General features: G+C 45.8%; 1 protein-coding gene across 2 annotated transcripts in view; it reads left to right on the forward strand.

Annotated features, from left to right (window-relative positions):
* The window catches only part of LOC119173717 (sodium-coupled monocarboxylate transporter 2), a 49,184-nt gene that overhangs the window by 15,695 nt on the left and 13,252 nt on the right, over nucleotides 1-20,237 (forward strand). Inside the window, exons 4-12 of one of the 2 annotated variants that reach the window (XM_075895943.1) lie at nucleotides 6,983-7,050; nucleotides 7,947-8,027; nucleotides 10,295-10,368; nucleotides 12,161-12,301; nucleotides 14,702-14,831; nucleotides 17,269-17,357; nucleotides 18,016-18,125; nucleotides 18,192-18,259; nucleotides 19,955-20,054. In XM_075895943.1, coding sequence (XP_075752058.1) covers nucleotides 6,983-7,050; nucleotides 7,947-8,027; nucleotides 10,295-10,368; nucleotides 12,161-12,301; nucleotides 14,702-14,831; nucleotides 17,269-17,357; nucleotides 18,016-18,125; nucleotides 18,192-18,259; nucleotides 19,955-20,054 — 861 coding nt within the window. The remainder of the gene's footprint in view (nucleotides 1-6,982; nucleotides 7,051-7,946; nucleotides 8,028-10,294; nucleotides 10,369-12,160; nucleotides 12,302-14,701; nucleotides 14,832-17,268; nucleotides 17,358-18,015; nucleotides 18,126-18,191; nucleotides 18,260-19,954; nucleotides 20,055-20,237) is intronic. The other variant, XM_037424507.2, reaches the window with a different exon arrangement.

Genomic DNA, 20,237 nt, shown 5'->3' on the forward strand with positions numbered 1-20,237 from the left:
TCGCACTGTCCATCGAAAAACCTCGGCATACCATCCTCAAACCAATGGCTTGATAGAACGCTTTATACGTACCCTTGGAGATATGCTTGTCTTGTACGCGTCTGACGACCACACTAATTGGGACCAAGTGCTCCCTTTTGTAATGTATGCGTACAACTCTGCGCCACAAACAACCACCGGTTTCTCTCCTTTCTTTCTCCTGTACGGACGTGAACCATCATGCTCCATGGACACCATTCTCCCGTACAGACCTGACGTTTCCGAAGCGACGCCTGTTTCCGAAGCTGCTGCTTATGCCGAAGAGTTTCGTCAACTCGCCCGCTCGTTTACCGTGCAATGCCAATGGCACCAGAAAACTGACCACAATGAATCTGCATCTAGTGCCCACTATTACCCAGGAATGTTGGTTTGGCTTTGAGTCCCGTCTACCCCTCCCGGTCTTTCCCCAAAGCTTTCTTCGAAATACCCTGGCCCCTACAGTGTGATGCGACAAACATCTCCCGTCAACTATGAAGTTGAGCCCAATCATCCTCCTTCGGACCAACGCTAACGTAGGCGTGAAACAGTTCACGTATCACGCCTCAAACCGCGCTATGACCCCCCTGTCGTGTCATTTCCTTAGATCGCCAGGTTGGCTCTTTTCTGCGCGAGGAGTAATTATACCGGAGCATAGTAGCGCCAGCTCTGTGCCAGCGTGAAAGAAGGCGTTGACGTCCGTGTGGCTCGTGCTTGCCGGGTTCCGGCCTGTACCAGCTTGTTGCGGCTAACGCTTCTTGAACAATAACAAGTGTTTTTACGTGAACTCCCTCGCTGCAAAACAAAAGAATGAGACGGAATGATACTATATAGATGAACAATGCATAAAGTGTGCATTTGGGAAGTTTAGGTTGTCAACGTTGAATGGTCATCGGGAAGTAGTGGGTCTCCGGCGGGTGGCTCTAAGAGTTGCGCAGCGGACAAAGAAACAAACGCCGGGTCGTTGTAGTCGAGGACAAGCGGGTTCCACGATGACTTGGTGGGTGCGTTTGTGAGCGCGCCAGGGAGCACGAGTGGACGTGGCTGTGAAATATGCTCGTAAGAGTGCAGATTTGGCTGCTAACATTGACAGTGGGTCATTGGTACATGTGCTGATGTCGCTGTCTACACAACACTGACCTCAATTTTGTGCCGCGCCCAGCGTGCTGGCGCGGATACGCGTGCTAACGGAGGCGGGAGCGTGTTCAAATAACGGCGCCACGTGTACTGCGGGTAGTCAGGTTCCCGGCAAGTGGTTGGCCATAGCATCGGACAGACCTAGTTGGTGCTTGTGCTGTCTTGAGGGCCTTGACTGCAACGTGTGGCTTCGCAGTAGGGTGACTCAAAAAGGGCCACATTGTTATACGCTTAGCACGTTGACTTCGTCGATGAAGTATGACAGGTGGTGGACATAGAGGATGAATGGGCGTCGTCACTGTTGTGACCAGCAAGCCTGCATTGTGGACACGCGCTTGGTAACTGCCGTCCGGCGTCACAGTCTCCAGGCGATGGTGGTTGTGGAACCCAGTCAGCGTGGGCCCTGCCATGGGATTTGGCTAAACGCCGGTGCTCGTGAAACGACCTGCGGTTGTCCGCACCCGAGGGTTCGCGTGCAGGTCTGAATAATCACTGGCCGCCTTCATGGCAGACGTGTCATGTCTGGTGTACCCTTCCGTCAGCGTACCAGGCACGTCGTTCTCAAGCGCGTCCGTCATGGTTGCAGCGTCTTTGAAGTTCGGACGTAGTTCAATGGGGACTTGAACTTTCACTGCAGAAGACTGAGGGGCGAGGCTGGTGGCTTCTTACAAATCAGACAGATTGTCGAGTTGGATAAAAGGTCGGTTCGGTCGATGACAGGTCGGGTGATAATAACGTCCGTGGCAGGCTCCAGGACATGCAGGGAGGTTGCTGTCATTGAGCCTGACGCGTCAGAGGGGTTGTGAGCTGTGGAGGCTGGCCAAGACGAGCTGGTGGTGAGCATGCCAGCAGCATCTTCAGCCGAGGACGATGAAAAAACAACCTCTGGCTGACTGGTCTTATGCTGCACGAATGTCCTGAACCTCGGCGGATGGGCAGTGAGACGCGGGACTCACGTCGCTAGTAGCCGGATGAGAGGTTGTAGGAGACGCAGTCAGGTAACCGAAGTCTTGGTCGAGGCAGGGATGACGGCCGGTTGATACCGCTTTCTTTGACTCACGGTAAACCGGGAAGTCACGTGTCAACAGAAGCGGGGGGTAGATAAGGCTGCAGGAGGCCACCACCGCAGAGCAGAGGTAATCGTACGGCTGCGGGGTGGAGCTTGAAGTGGCAGCGAGATGACGCAGTTCTACCAGAATGGCGTCTAGAAGAATGGCGTGCATCAGCGGCTGGTCTGTGACATTGCGCTATTCAACGCAAGAACGGCGTCGATCTGTATAAACCATACCTTAGGGTAGGTCAATTGGAACCGCGGCACTGGCGGCCAGAGTCGCGGGAACATGACAGCCGATGGCTCGTCGAAGGGCGCGTTTTCCGAGTCACCACTCTTGCTGGTGAGAGGAGGACAGAGACGTGAGACGACGTTGTGTAGGCGGCTGACGGAGCTGTACCGAATCTCGCCACTTTATTACACCCGGGTCAAAGCTCAGCGGCGGCTGCTGTCAGCGTCCGACACGCCAGGTGCCTGTACCCATTCTGTCCTCGCGCCGCTCAAGCTAGCAATCAGCTGCGCGAAAGTACGGCGTGGTGGTCAAGAGAATGATGATGATGATGATGACGCACTACACAGTCATGTAGGAGTGGGTGGTCAAGCACAGGTGACGGTGACTCCGCCCAAAAGCAACTATGAGCTTGACGCTCCAGACCGCTTAGGACTGCTGCCACAGGCCTTCGTATTGTCGTCACACCATGGCAACATTCCGAAGGTGGTCTATATCCATAGACTGGTGGTGGTGACACGACAGGCGAAACTCCGGAAAATAACGACGCGAGCTAGCGAATTTAGTGGGAAAAATCGGTGAGGGTATACCATACCGTTCGGTGGCTCTCGGGTGAGCTTCCTACATGATCTTGCGAGGCGGCTTCGGCCAACATTTCATCGATCACGTGCAGTCCTGGCAAAGCCGCAGGGAGCAGCACAGTGGTCGATGCTATCAAAGCGTTGACCGCGACGCGGAGTCGCGCGATGGTTCGGGACAGCTCGGCGGGGCTTTCAGGTGAACCGCATGCGGAGCCAGGGGTGTCGTCGTGAGATATAGAGTACTCCTCCATTAGCGCACTCACTGTGGCGGTATCCTTGGCCGGGAGTGTTTATACAGCACCCGTAAGCGGCTGAGGTGCCGATGTAGTACGGAGGGTGACGTCGCGGGGGGAAGCGTGGTGAACCCGTTGATTGGAAGCGTTGACATAATACTGTCGAGCCTTGAAAGAGGTCTGTATGCCTTCACCTGAAGCTTGTAGGACCGGCACGTAAGCGGGTACCGAGGAGGCCTGGAAGCCGTCCCCGATCTGGGCTTCCTGCAGCGGCAAGCTTGCGGATCGCATGGTCTATAAGAAGCGTGGATGGCGTTCGTGGAGTGGCGGGTCCGCAACGCCGAAGATGCTGATGCACAGGTGGCTTCGTTAATGACGACTGCGCCATTGTAGTGGAGAAATGAGAGAAAGAGACAACGTCTTTGCAGCAGGCCAGTTGTTCTTTATCTGACCTCACTCTCCTTGTCTTCGCAGTCGCCTAGCGCGCATCCTGGCGCGAATGACGCTACTCCCCTTACAATACGTATACATATACGTGAATGGTGGTGGCTTCGGTGGCGGCGGTGGCGGCGGTGGCAGCAGCAACTTCAATGGCCACAAATGATTTATGAGAAAAAGACGTGATAATATTTTGCTGGCAATAGAAAACAGGAGTTGTTTTTACGAGCGCCTACCAACTAACACGTGTTGTGATGTCAACTCATAAAAAGAAAAGCATGGTAAATTCAACGTTTTTCTTTGTAAGACACAATATTAACGAGAACGAACGAACAGTAATGCCAATGCAAGTATATGTGATATTTTTGTAATAAGCATAGTGCAAAGGTAAAGAAATTAAAGTGGATGAAAAGATTACTTGCCTTGGGAAGAGGGCAAACCACCGAATGGTCCCACGTTTCGTCCTAGCCTGTGCGAAGTTATCTTCTCATCGCATTTTTTTTGCGTATATGTCCTACTTACTAAAAAACACATACACTGTATTTTCATTGGTATTATGGCTTTGAAGTACTCAATAATATTGTGTGCTGCATAAAACAAGTATTCCGCAATTACTCAACCACTTGACAATAAGGCCACTGCCACACTACTAAGACTTGATGATGTTGATGCTTTTGAAACATAACAGCCTATATTTTCTACATTAGCAGTTGCGATTCAAAGCTATCTTTACTAGGACAGTAAATAGTAGCAAGAACATTCAGGCCTGAATTCAAAGCACTTCCTGCGAAAATTATAAGTGAACCCAGAGATTGAAACTTGACGCCATGGTGACAAATTTCAATCTCCGGATTCACTTTGAATTCCGCATAACATCAAATTGAGTATCTGAGAGCGAATGTTGAACCAGTGAGGGAAGGTACTTACGCCAGCAGGCTTATTGCCATTCGGGGAATAAAGCAGTTGCCACTATCTTGAAGAAGTCATGCAACGTGGTAGATTTTTTGCGAGGTAAGTTTCTTACTGCATTCCGTATCTCTTATTTAACTGTATACTTATTTGACATGTAGATGTTTTAATATATTAATAAATAAATGTATTCTCGTATTGAGGGAGGGTGGGAACCTATTAGAAAGCAGAGAGGTTGGCCTGAGATAGTTCGCTCTAGACTGCTTTTCTACAAAGATGATAAGAGAAGGGGGAAGGAAAGACGATGAAGGACGATGGTGGAAACAACTGTTTCGAACCGTACTCTTGCAGTTATTCACATTGTAGTTACCCCTTCATTGTACTTTATTGCTTGCTGTCATCCGTATAGCCACGTGTTTTTTATCGAATACTGTTTCAATCCTGCCATGGTTTTTCAAAGAACTGTTACACGACATCGGCAATGAAAGAGCAATATAGACGACGAAGACGATGAAAGCGACCATGCTCGTGTCGTTGTTGCTGTTGTACCTCCATCTTGGCTGCAGCTGCTTCTCACTCTCCCTGTATGTTTTGTAAATATATTTATTACATTCATTATCTCACCTCCGTGACATTTGGTGGAGGTGCCGGGTACAACACGATATAACGGAGCTCCGCAGTGGCGACGCTTGGATTTTTCCACCATGGCAAACCAGGAACCCACTCCTGCCGAGGCGACTACGACAACAACTGTTGTCCTTCCGCAGCTAAAAGATCCTGGCACGTTCTGTGGCACGGATGTTGTCGACATCGAAGAATGGTTGCCGTTGTACGAGCGTACAAGTAAGAATTACCGTTGGGATGAAACATTTATGTTAGCCAATATCCTGTTCTACTTGAAAGGAACAGCAAAAGTGTGGTTCGAGAACCATGAAGATGAAATTGGAAGCTAAGATACGTGCAAAGAAAAGATGCGTGCCCTTTTTGGCAAGTCTGTGGGTAAAAAGGCCGCGGCCAAGAAGGAGTTGGCATCTCGTGCGCAAACGCGATCAGAGTCTTACGTGACTTACATACAGGACGTGCTTGCCCTTTGCCGAAAAGCAGACAATGGTATGGAAGAAACCGAAAAAGTAGCTCACATATTGAAAGGCATCGTAGATGATGCATTCCATTTTCTCATATGCAAGGACTGCAACATGGTCGTTGCCATCATCAAGGAGTGCCAGCGTTTTGAGGCCACGAAATGTCGACGTATCGCCCATAATTTCACTCGACTACCAAACATAGCAACAACCTGGTCATGCGAAGACGCCGTTAGCTGCAGAGCACGTGACCAAGATCATCAGACGTGAACTTGAAGCTCTGTCTCCTGCGTCCACGTGCTCCCATGCCTGTGACTCTAGCCTTGAGATGGTGCCACTGGTACATGCCATTGTGCGACAAGAGCTTTCCAATGCTGGACTGGCCTCCGAGTGCACCGCAGCTCCCTCTCAGCCGATCGACCGTCGTTGACCCCAGTTTCGTATGCACAAAGCCAAAAACCTCCCGGCGCGCCTTCGCAATCCAGCCGAGTGGAGGACTGCTGACGATCGCCCTATTTGTTTCAACTGCCACCGCATCGGACACGTGGCCCACCATTGTAACAGTCGGTGGTATTGGCATCAGGCATCTTATGGCTGCACCCATCGGCCAGAGAGAAATCATGGACGCTTTCGAACTTACCGGGAGTCACCTCAGGCCACCAGTGAAGACGTTCCTTTTATGCCGCCATATCGTCGCCGCTCTCCATCTCCGTATGCTCATCAGTCCCGTTCACCGCTCTCCCGTCGCCCGTCGCCTCGCTCGCCCCAATTTCGCCGACCAACGCCGCCGACTGACCACCTGCCGCGGGAAAACTAGATGATGCAGCTCTCGGAGATGATGCTGCATCGACCACTTGCCCGCCAATTCTTCTGACCACGCTGCTGACTGGACGCAACCTTACTGACGTTGAAGTAGATGACACACCTGTTGTTGCGCTTGTTGACACAGGGGCTCACATACCAGTGAAGAATTCAGAACTTCGTTGCCGCCTTAGGAAAGTTTTAACGCCACCCACAGTGCCACCGTATCGCCGTATTTAGACACACCGTATTTAACACCGCCGTATTTAAAAATAAATGAAATACGCACACAATATGCACAGAATAAAATAGCAGTGCACAAGGTATCTTCAAGTAACTGATAAAGCGCCACTGTGTTTCCAATTGTGCGGACACATATCCAAATCTTCTGATATCATTAGGAAGAAATATTCTGAATACTGCCGTACTAAACTTTTCTGTCAGCAAGCTTCCTGCAAAAAAATGTTGCCGTATAGTTCGCTATATACAACTCTCTCTGTATGCAGTGACTGGTTTACCGGTATGGTCATCGATACTCGTGAATGGGGCTGTCTGCACATTCTATACGTCCATAGTAAGTATCTAGGACACATTCATGAAGTACATTATGGTGTTTTTTTGCCTGTGTTATCAGACCTAATTTAATTTGTTCGGCCCAAAATAAAGTATGAAATGTTGAAACTAAAATGTCATAATTTATTCGCATTGGACTTTAAGGACGAGTACGTTTCAATTATGACATTTCATTCGGCGGATATTAGCACCAATGTGACATGCGCGGTGGGTGGAATGTCTGAAGTCAGGGAAATTATTATTTGAAAGCAAATTTTAGTTAGATTGCCACTATACCATTTAAGACCATGGAAACACAAAGCATTACTGTTTCGTGGAGATGCCGGCATTATCACTGGCCTTGCAAGAAACGTACGGTAATATCAGGGGGCCCTCGCTGTTACGCCCTATAACTTAAAAAAAAGATTATTGTCATTGCACGATAAATGGTGCAGTGCTCCGAGCACGCTAAAGTAGCCAGTGCCACTACTTAATTTTTCGTTAGTGATACTTATTTAAGTAGGCGTAACTGTATTCACAACTCGGAAAGTACATTAGTATTTATCAATATGCCTTTGATACATAAGTAGGAATTTTGAAATGGCATCTAGCTGCCCTATTTTTTACAATGCTCTAACCACGTGCCAAATTTTCACGGTTGATTAAGAAAGCTCGTGAAATTTAGGAATGTGATCCCGGGAAGCTTGTAGCATAAGAATAACGCAACCGTTGATGTGACGATGTCAAAAAGACATCGACTGCATAAAGAGAGTAAATACGATGGGAGGTGAGGTTTTGCATATGCTTACTTCATTTATAAAATCAGTGCTTCCATGACTGACCAAATGGCAAATGCCGTTCCCGCGAAGAGTACTCCTAACCGCTAACTATACAACTAACGCCTATTTGTTTATCCAGGGTGGTATCAAAGCGGTCGTATGGACCGACGTCATCCAAGTGATCCTCATATTCATTGCATACATCATGGTCATCGCATGCGTAAGTATTGCATGGTGTTACGAAAGCAGTGAAACACCCTATGTGCACGAGCTTTAACACGGTACGGTAAGTTGCAGTAAGCATTACAACCTGACTGAAAACTTTTTTCAAAATTACAGCAAGAATGTTAATGAATAGTAAGACATGATGACACTTACGCCTGTTTATGCACTACTTTACATGACACAATAATAATGAGAACTAACAGACAACAATACCAAGAGAAGCATAGGAGTTGTTATTAAAGGGTATTCTATTGAAAATGTGAAGAGAGAAAAATGTACAAAAATATAACTTGGCACCGGTAGGATCCGAACCTGTGACCTTCACACATCATGTCCGATGTCCTACCACTGAGCTACGGTGGCGACCAACTCTCCGTTCACTCTACAGGGTATATATGTGCATTAAACGTGGGAGCGTCAGCCAGCGCCACCTGTTGCAAATGCGGCTTGCGTGGTACGCTCTTTTTTGCCTGTTGGCGTCTCGTAGTACGTGATCTTATCGTGAGTGGGCGGATGACCAATATTCCCTCGCATAGTACCTGAAGGCTACAATGAAAACGAGCCCACAAACTTACACTTCCTTCCTTCATCCATAGCGAGGATCTCGTTTTCGCAGACTTCATGCCTTCAGGCAGTATGGGAGGGATTATTGGTCAGCGGTCAGCTCATAACAAGTTCACGTGGTACGTGACGCCAACAGGCAAACAAGAGTGTTCCACATTCTCCGCAGTGGAAACTACCGCCGCTGGCTGACGCCCCCACGTTTCAATGCACATATATACGCATGTAAAGCAGACGAAGTGATGATCACCACCGTAGTACAGTGGTGAGCTATCGGACGTGTTAAGGACGCAGATTCGTACACAGCCGGTGGCAATATTTTTATCCACTTTTTTTCTTCCCATTTTCATTATAGTTACCGGTAATAACATCTTCTATACTTCTCTTCGCAATGTTGTCTGTCGGTTGTCATTATTATTATTGTGTCTAACAAGAAAAATGGGCTCACTAACTTAGTTTTAAACGACACGTATATATTCAGTTATTGTGTTCCAGCTTCACTGTTTTGCGTCGTGTGCACAGACTCATGAGGTTGAGTGCATATTCAATACGCGGAAAGCATGAACATTGTGCATGCAATATGTAATAACTGGTAATATATTGTGTTATCGCATGTGACATGTATTGCACTTCTTTCTCTTATAATAAATGAAGTGAAATATTCGGAAAAAATAATGTGTCAAGTAATTCTAACCAAAGAATGGGTATGATGGGAGAAACGGGATATATAAGGGGCGTAAGCAGAATTTTTGGGGGGTGAGCAGGAGACACATCATTGCATTTGAAGGGGGAATACCCCTTCCATTGTAAATTTTCACTCTGTGTGCTATCACACACACAAAAAAAAATTTGGACGAGGGGCCTCGGGCCTGGTGTGCCATGGGGCCGAGTGTTAATAATTGTAATGCAAACGTGAAGATGAAATGTGCATGGAAAGATAGCTTGCCGCTGGCAGGGACTGATCCTGCCACCTTCGAATAATGCGCCTGGGACTCTACCAGCTAATTTACAGCAGCGGGCATCTCCCTGTAAACTTTAGGGGGAACATATATGCATTTGAACCGGCGAGTGCCAGTTAAGCTTCACATTCGCATTAGAAATACTACAAAATAATACCCCTTATGCTATCCTTGGAATCATAGTCTTGTTATTCCGCTTCTTTCCTACACTCATGACTTGCACTCTTCTCGATAAGAAGCTAGCTTGCGTGGCAGTAAACATATTCATGTCTGACAATGTTAACAGCACACCTCGCGGCCACCATCGCTCGTAATGCATTGCGGGTCATACAAAACAGCAAAAATAATGTTTTACAATAGAAATATTCTAGGTAATACTGGATATACTCTACAACTAATGAGAAAGAACATTTGTCTACTTGTAACTGTGGCGTCTGTTTCAATTCGATTGCTGCTTCACAATCATAGTGAGGCTGTGCGTGTATTTTGTGAAAAAGTTATTGGGAAAGACGTTTTTATGATGCATTGCCAATATATATGCTTCGATGGCCAAGGAATGATTCAAAGCCCTTTCTCAGAATGCAGATGTGGGTGTGGCCTAAGCCTTACATGGTGTGCCGAACTATAAGGTGTTCTGGGCATGGAAGTCTTCGAGTAACCTTGGTGCTGCATAACACACAAATGTTTGGATCATTTATTTAGGGAACTTTTAATTTCATGTGCTTTTTTTACTATGTTTCAGGGTTTGCATCACTTGGGAGGCTTTGGAGTCATGTGGCAGAACGCGAGAAATGGAGGACGCGTGATATTCACTAAGTAGGTTGGCAAAGGCTTGGTGCATTTGCTAGACAGGCTTTCAATTTTTTTTTTTGGTCTGAGACTTGTACACACTTTCGGAAATGACTGTTTGTTCATGGTGAAGGCCTGTTTGTTCTTCTGCAGCATGTAAGGTTGATTCGGCTGCTGCTCAGAGAAGATGCGTTTGAAAGGGATTCATCGCGGCACCGCCTCATTCACAATCACTGCCCGAGGGACAGCGTTTACGGATAAACTGTTGAATGACATCTTCAAGCTAACTTACACGAACCACCGTAAGACAACCGCATACCACCCCCAGAGTAACGGCTTGACAAAAAGGCTGAACAAGAGTGGCGGACATGATCTCTTTCACGTGGATGTGCAGCATAAAACGTGTAATGAAATCCTGCCGTACGTAACGTTTGCGTATACAACACCGCAACGCAGGAAACGACAAGGCTCGCACCCTTGCGCCTCGTTTACGGTCGAGACTTGCAAGCTATGCTAGACGCTATCATTTTTTATGATATCGACCAGCACGAGGAGTTAGCTCCTGACCTCGAGAATCACATTCAGCGTTCAGAGGAAGCGCGTCAACTCGCCGCGTGCACATAGCAATGTGCAGATCCACTAAGACACAATAACCACAATCGGCAAGTTTTCTATAAACCTGGCGACTAAATTTGGGTTTGTACTCCTATTAGACGGCGAGGTCTAAGCTAGAAACTACTGAGAAAGTACTTCGGGCACTGCAAAGTATTACGGCCATCGAACGAGGTCAAGTATAAAGTTATCCCAGACGGAGGCTCTGGAACGTCCCAGCACCACGCACCAGGCACAGAGATTGTGCACGTCGTTCGCCAAAGACCACATATTATGCGGTGATGCTCGCCTTATTGTGTCCGTGCAGCCAACTTTTTGTTTACATTGATGTTGTTGGTAAGCTATCTAAAAGCACTGTGAAGTGCGTTATTTCTTTTCATAATTCCTACCACATACTACTTTTTTACCAGAATATGCACTGTGGGCAATAGGTATCATTTATTTTTTCTGACAATTTTTTTCCGGTAGACCCTTTCAGTGTCCCATTGTGTGTGAGCATCAAGTCGATGCTCTATTTGGAGCAGAAATTATGCCACCTGGCGTTGATAGCTGGCCAGCCGTGGCCAGCCGAAAGGAGTGAAGTAGACAGAGATGAAGTGTGTCAGTTTTTTTTATTTGTGCCAGTATGCTCTATAGCATAGGGTAAAGAAAAATAAAAGCTATGTTTCCTGTATGAAGACTAGGAGTGGTCGATGCAGTGGACCGTGCGTCCAGCAGGTCATGTCAGGGGGGTGGGCCGTTCACGATACGCGTTCGTGTCTTACTGCCTCACTGTTCATGTCTTGTTGTGCCTACAGCCTCTAGTGCGTGGCAATATTATTAGGACATGAATAGTTTGCATGGTATTACAGTACACTGTACTGCCATCGTCACAGCCGAGCGCCTCTATGTGACGGTTAATTCACTGCCATTTTTCAAAAGTTTGAGCCGTACACGAACTGACTGTAAACACGCTTTTCAACCATTTATTAGGATCATCCAGCCAATGTCTGCTTATCCGCACCTTCCCCAATAATTGCGTAAAGGTGCCACGCCACCTCGGTTGTAAAGTCCTCTTCTGACATACATGGGGCATGAGCACCACCCCTAAGCAGCAGTCAATGTCACAATTGATTACTTTTTTATTCCGTGCTTTGAAACTGAAATTTTCGTGCTTTACACCGTATCGGACCAATTTTAAGCATGCATTATCGCTCCTCTTTCGCAGTTTTGACACAAGCCCTTACGAGACGTACACTACGTGGTCAATGATTCTTGGCTTTACGGTCACGTTGATGGGCATGTACTGCGCCAACCAGACACAAGCGCAGCGTTATACTAGCATCGGATCCCTGAAAGGTGCCCGGAAGTGAGTAATTCACTGAATCTCTAAAATATTTCAATTTATGGCTTTATGAAGTTCGGGATTTTTTACTTTCAATCAGCAATATTTTATCCGGTGTTATTGTGAGTCTCATTTCCTAGTCACGTGCTTCATACAGTTGGTATTGTTAGTTAGCTTGTGGAGCAACAGAATGACAAGATATATATTATTATCTTTCGAGTGCAAACTTATGTCCACCAAATCTTGTGTTATAATATTTAGATGTGTACATTTACTTTGTGTGGACGACACATACCCGCACACACATAGACGCAAAAGTATACCTCTTCCTATCCTAAAGCAGTGGCTACTGCGAATTTTTGAAATCTGGTCACGTATAAATCACACGTACGCTACGCGGGCATGTTGAGAAACGCTTCAATTGTGCAAATTGTAAAACAAAACAAAACAAAAATCCCGTGCATCCACAAAGTGATTGGTGATGAAGGAGCTTGCTCCAGAGGTTAAATCCGCTGAACCATGAATCCTCTGTAGATATTCCAAATCGTCATAAAATACTGACATGACACGAAAGTTGTGGTGTGATTGTATACACAATCTTTATTATTTACATATCACTTTACTATACACAGATATTTACGTACTGGTGTAGTATATACATTTTGTTCAAGAACTTATTACGGATCACATATGCTCGGAAGGATGTTTTTCTTTTAGTATAATCGCTTTGCGATCCCTAAAGCACAAAGCCCTCCGCTCTGCCACCTTGGGTTCTGCGGTGTTCATAGTGGATAGCTGTATCAACGCGCACTGAGTGATTGTCCGGTGAAAGAGAAAGGAAGCACGCCGAGAGCGAGCGCTATACATAGGCGTGTCTCGCGTGACGGGATGAACTCCAGTAAATGCGTCGCAGAGTGGGGGGGGGGGGGGTGTTGCGTAAATGTGCGTAGTTGCGTATGGTTTTGGAATGCTCACTTGTTATTTCGTCTTTATTACTGTTATTTATTGAATGAAGGAGAAGCGTTGTTTTGAACGAGTAGTGGGACGAGGATGTCCGAACCAGTGTATATATCAAGGAGGTTTAAAAAAATTGCCGGAGTGGATATTCTTGGCCACGAGTGCAGCCATGCCAACCGCAAGATGGTGGCTATGGCACCCATCTTACTAAGGGCATGATGAGCTGTTGGCGTTCAGCGATGAGAAGGTGCGTTTTTCTCGCACGCCCAACGAGTTAAACGTGGCGAACTTTTAAGGTCAAATAAAGCTCAAAGTGCGTCCTTGTGTTACTAGTTTTCTTTAGTAAGCCTCGAAATAAAGGCAAATTTCATTGGATATTAAGTCACCAATACTAGTCTCTACAAAATATTTCTTCGGAGACAACTATCCTAAGTTATAATTAACGTAGCCTTTAGACTAACCAACCAAAGCCACTTGATGTCTAAGTGGGAACCACCAGAATTTAGCATGTTTCTGAGCTCTTTGGAAGGCAAAAGCTGGCTTCACTATTTCTGGTACAGCATTGCGGGAACTACCACTCCAGCAATGTCTTTTTTTTTTCAACCTCCTTGGCATATATATACAGATTGGCCCCTGAAAAGTTGTGAAGCACGAGCAATCCATTTTTAGTAGCCGATGTTGCCTGCGTTGGTCCGGCGAGGCGAGAGAAGGGGCGAGCGACACTTGGCACGAGAGGAAAGCATGCTGCCCGAGACGCGAGGCGCAAGCATGCACAGTCGGGTTGCTGACGCCGCCGCCGAGGCCGAGTTTGCAAGACGCCTGAGCGGCGGCGCGCTATCAAGTGCGCGCTCTTGAAATGAAGAGCACAGCTGTGCCTCTAGCGGGAGCAACGAGCACCAGCGTACACATCGGCGCAATGGCGAGAGACTACCTCCTAGCAAAAGGAGCAAGCTCCTAAAAGAAACACAGGACACCATTGAAAAACTGCTTAGTGGTACTATGTGGTAGTGCCGTTATAAAATGACTGTTTTGTCAGAGCCTTGTATTGAACTTTGTCTCGAACTTTGTCTAGAGCCATCCATTTTCTAAAACCATAACGCGGGAGCGTCGAACACCGAATCTGTAAGCTCCTTTGCCGGGCGTCCTGGTGTCCGGTTCCCGGAAGAGCCTAGCAGAAGACAGCTGCACAAGACGCAGGCATGCGGATATTCTCGCTCATTTTGCTGCTGTTTTGCATTAAACGCTGCTTATCGACGGGGTGGTCGACGCTCGCGTGTTCAGGTTAAAAAACGGCTGTACATATAAATATGAACAGGTTGGCTTCTAAGGTTGCCTTGTAGGCTGTTTGCTACAGACACACCCTCCCAAGATATTTCGCAGTTGAACTGCATCACACAAGTTTAGCGTGTTTCGCTGTAACGAGTGTTCATATTTTCACTGACGCTGTGAATGTGTACGATTGCGCAGAGCACTGATGCTGAACGTCCCAGGCATGGCGCTTAACATGATATTGGCTGTGCTGTCCGGACTGACTCTGTACGCCGTGTATGGGCGGTGCGATCCCAGGCTTACTGGAGACATCCGCAAAGCAGATCAGGTAAGTCAAACGAAGCTCCATTAAAGGCTTCGTTGAACACTTATTATATGCAGTGATAAGCAATAGTTCCTGATATTAGATCACTTGATCATGACGCGTGTGTGTATCGATTCTTGCACGTCATTTCTATCACCAAAAATTGTGAAGGAAAACGTGCTCAGTAAAATTTTGGAACATAATCTCCGCCACCCGAATACATCATGCTGCAACAAACTTCGACCCACCGAAGTGGTCTAGTGGCTGTAGTGTGCTCAACTACTGACCCGAAGGTGACGGGATCTCATTCCGGCCACGGCAGCCACATTTCTGATTGAGGCGAAAATATTTGAGGCCCATGTACTCGGATATGGGTGCACGTTAAAAAACTCCAGGTGGTCGAAATTTCTGTACCCTCTTTACCTAGGGCGTTTTTCTTAATAATATCACGGTTTTATTACGTTTGAGCAAAACAGCTATTATATTTTACAATTAACATGAAAGTGCGTTGCAGCAGTAAGGACGTGTATTTTGCAATAACGAGCTGCGGTATTTGTAAGTTTCGCTTTGTGCACCAAAGGTTATTATTAATAAGCGCGATGACGCACAGTCAGACATAAAAGTTCAGAAAACATAAGGTATGAGAAAAGGTGATATTTCTCATGAGTTTTGCGGCTGCATTACACAGAACTGCGCAATATATGTTATCAGCATGTTTTAGAATAGGCCAGAAACTTAAATTTAGGTTTCTCTGCTGAAGCAAAAGGAATAATCAACATTTCGTTCGTGTCTTTTGGCCCATAAACTTTGGACCCTGACTGTAAATCCGAGCTGCTTTGGTGCGAATTTATCTCCTTGCTGTTCCCTGTTGCTGGGGTGCTCGTTTATGTGAATATGTATGAGCTTCATTCACCGCGGCTGAATCAATAGACCGCAAACTCATCACAATAGTTTGAAGAGAGCGGAAATGAAGAATAAAATGAAGTAAAAATGAAGGAAATGAAGTAAAAGTGTGATGTTCCAGCGTTTCAAATAAATGAGTTGGGACACGTTTTCCTAAACAATGATTGGAAGTCGCAACGCTATTGCCTACGACGGGACAACCAGTGTATAAAGAGTCCGCGAAACGGTTTTTTTTCTTCAGATTGCGTTTTCGATTAAACCACTGCGGGAGCAAATCATTGCACCGGAGTTAAATCGAAACACCTATTAATAATGGAGCTACGAGTACTAAAAAAGTACCCTCCTACTCCGTTTCGCCTTTCCTTCTCAACTGCCCTAAGCTCTTCTTTCAAGCTCACGGGGCTAAGCTTCGCCTTCACGGCGCCTGCGTCACGATGTGTCGTGATTCCGCATATGCGTAAATATCGCCGCCGATCCAATACCAGCAGTCTGCGCTGCGCGTTCCACAGCCAATCAGATCAGCTGGAAACGATGGCGTCAGTGCGGCAGAGCGTCTCGCTTGGTGTATGGGTAGTTGAAAACACGTTTGGCCGAGTCGCAGTGATCTGCAGCCATCTGCAGCCATCTGGAGTGATTCACAGCTTTAAAGCGTCGTAATAAATTACACAGTTTACGCAGAGAGCTCAAATCAGTCTCTAAATTACCCTTGGGACTCAGTCTACCGGCCAGATTGGTTTGTGAAAAATCGCCAAAACTGTCTCAGGGTCCCTTTAATTTCTGAGTTTCATAAAGGAACTGCTCGAGCAACTGCACAAGCCAGGCGCGCCAAACACCGTAGTTGTATTAGGTTAACACTAACACATATAAAGAATAAACGTGAGATGTATGTGTACGTTGCTAGATTTCCGTACCTGGATGCCCTATTGGACGTTGAGTTGTGCGGAAGCTTGCCTGTATGCTGCCGTTACTGAGAGAAAGGCTTCATCTCAGTTATTTGTTTCAAATTTCGAACAACAGCACATCTCTAGGAGAAGCCACATCCCTCGCATGGTGTAGCTGTAAATGATAACGAACAATAGGAGAACGACGACAACAACAACAACAAAAACAACAACAACTAAAGCAGCGAAAATTAGCTACTTCTTTTCACTAAAGCAGCGAAAATGAGCTACTTCCTCTCACTGTGAAATATTGAAAGACTGTTCCAGAGAAAAAGTTTCATGGAACACTAAACAGTTGGAGAACCGGGAATAAAATGTTTTTCATTTTATAGCATTTTATACACGGTCGTACACACTGTCTTCTTGGGCACCCACGGTAGGTCACAAAAACAGCGTATCGCACCCAATGAACGCTGGCGTTCTGAACACTATTCTGAAACAGTCTACTCTCAGGGATTCCCATATGAGCGTTCGCATTCCTGTAACCACAATCTCAGTCATCTGGTCACATTCAACATGACAGCATCTGCAGTCATGTAGTAATCATACCATTGCTTATCCAGTTGCATACAATAACACAAAAATATATACAACACATTTCTTTCGGCATTTTACAGCTCATGCCTTATATCATTCAAGACCTGCTTTACGAGTATCCTGGTCTCTGCGGTTTAATGGCAGCTGCTGTCTACAGTAGCTCGCTCAGGTAAGGTTTCAAGTTGTAACGTGTCGTCTGAACGTATATATATATATATATATATATATATATATATATATATATATATATATATATATATATATATATATATTTACATAAAGAAGTAAATTTGATCGCGTAGATTTAATTTTTTTCCAACAATAAATTCTCGCTCAGTATTGTAAATATTGCGGCAAAAATGCCGTCATGAGACAAAATAAAGAACCACAAGACTAACGAAATAACGAGCACTCTGTCTCGTTTTCTCAGAAAGTTTTTCAAAAGCTCGACCTCAGTCGAACGATTTTCCAAAGCAAACCGTAACACAACGTCGCGGTTTGTGATTATTGTCACTGACCACAGCGTCATGTTGAAGATTGCCATGTGTTCTATAGATGATTACCAGTTTCTGATTGAAAAAAAAAACGTTTCCTGATTTGGGGGCAACAGTGACGTTAGGGATAGCCTAGAACAATGCGGCCTATAGGGCCTTTTTTGGGTACCTCACAATGCCAAGGCCACTGACAATAAAGAACCAATACAACGTGTTGACTCCTATCACTGAGTCAGCTTAAAAGAAGTGAAAATCATTCGATGGCTTAAAATACTGTTCGATGACTTAAAAATATTTTATCAGCTGAGGGTAGCTTAAATGCTCTCTTTTCAGCACGCTCTCATCCGGGTACAACTCTCTAGCCGCTGTGACGTGGGAAGATTTTCTGCGCCCTTGCGTGAAAACTTCTGAATCATCTGCTCTGCGGATAACTAAGGTGACTGGTACGTCATTGTCGAACAGATTTGTTCTCATAACATGAATTAACCCGTATCAACGCCTATTTACAGCTGCTACGTACGGGCTTCTTTCAATGTCGATAGCCTTCCTCGTTGGGACCATGGAATCTATCATGCAGGTATGCACAGTTTTGGAGCGTTCTACATCATGAATAGGAATAACTTTTCAGCAGCTCACGAGCACTGAGTGCCCCTTTGTTTTCCTTCTCGGCATATCTGGTGGAGAGCTCTGTTCCGGTTTTAGAACTATTATTTCCTATGGAAAAGGTCCTATGAAAATAGAAAATGGCAACTATGGCTCAAGTTGAAATTATATTAGATACAAACGATAACGACGCGTAATTTAGCTTAAGCCAAGGACTTATTAGTCATTAAATCATCAAGATAATTAATAAAAATGAATCGGTACGTTCATGGATGAAGTACGAGCCGATGCGATTGCGCAGCGACACCTGACGGAGCAGGTCTCAACCACATGAATTTTGTCTACGTGACCCGTGAGATCCGCTTCTGAAGTGCGAGAAACACAAAGCTTACCTTAGGAAAACAGAAGTTATATGGATGCTGGAAGCGTGTAAATGTGACAACAATTCATGAAGACAAGGTGTCGATGATTCCAGTGCTTAGACAGATGATCAAGGTTGCAGCTGGCTACACTAGCTCGGGTATGTACGCCCTTGAAGTTTTCTAAGAATATCGTGTGAGCGCCATGTGCGGGATATGGTCGCCTTTAATATTTTCCTAAAGAAACAAGATCTGTCGATGATTCGCAAGCGCGCAAACCACCCTGAACTGCGAGCTCCGTCTCATCAGCTGTTTCCTTCAACAGATATTTCAGTAATCTTTAAGTAAGCAGTGCCATACAGCACAGCACATCGTAGAAATGATCCATATTACGGGAATGCGTGCTATGCGCCACCAAGTGCAAGTGTGCTCGACTGTGCTACTTTCTGTTGCATTATCCCCTAAATTTTGTTTATTAGGTGGTTTGCAGTGCAGGGTGTATTGCGCGCTTGAGCATCGTCAGCAAGTGCAGTTAAACTTTGTGAGAATAATAAATTTATTATATCGTGGGCTCCGCGCTCCTCTGACAGTGTGAAAAAAAATTGCAAGTGTGTATACGTATACGTTCCAAAGTACACATTTGCAGCTTGGCTCCAGCGACATTGGCTCCAGCGTCACCTGGTGTTCACAAATTTTTCACCTCTTAAATTTAAGCAAAGAAGGCACTATGGAGTGCACACGAACGCCGACGTGCGGCTACCAGACTCGTTACTCAAGGATTTGGGTCACCTTCAGGATTTCTTAGAACTTTGCTTCCTCTAGCCGTCGCAGTTGTGATGGTACAGTATCTTGATATGCAATGATTTTCATTACACCCAACTGGCGTGGAACATTATAGTCCACAGAGCCTCGTGATGTGACATCAATGATTGGGTGAAACCGCCAGCTAATAAGAGGGGCACGTTTTCGCAAAGCTTGTGGTCGGCTCCTGAACATAACTGATGCTCTTATTCGTTTACGCTTGAACAGATGAGCCACATGTTGCGAGAAGTAAGTTATTCTCAGGTTAGAAAACTTGCAAACTAAAATGCGGTTGTCAGAAAAGCACGTCAATATCTGATCATTGCACGCCTTAGAAGTATAAGGACCACTTTTTTCTGGCTGTGAAACCGAACTGTAAATTGTGGCTACTCGAATTGAGAGACGTGGTACTACCACACGGAAATGTTAGCTTCTAACTGTGAACGTGGACACGTTGTGTCATAAATTGACAATAACAACACAAAAATTGACTCTTTTGCCGAACGCAGGCTGCCTCATCACTCGGAGGTGCCTTGTGTGGTCCACGAGTCGCCATCTTTACGTTGGGCTTGCTTTTTCCGTGCTGCAAGAAAAAGGTAAAGGACACAGGTAAAACATCCTCGGCAGAATGCGCTTAACTGTTCAGCCAATTTGCAGGAGAGTTCACATGAGTAGTCCTAACTACTTAGCCACGACTAAGTTTCCAAATACAGTTTTTGCCTAGTGCCAAAATTTTATGACGATATGACTCCCAATATTCCTCTGTTTGTTGTGAAAAATAACTGACAATAG

This window comes from Rhipicephalus microplus, chromosome 5 (genome assembly GCF_043290135.1).
Source record: "Rhipicephalus microplus isolate Deutch F79 chromosome 5, USDA_Rmic, whole genome shotgun sequence".
Lineage (NCBI taxonomy): Eukaryota > Metazoa > Arthropoda > Arachnida > Ixodida > Ixodidae > Rhipicephalus > Rhipicephalus microplus.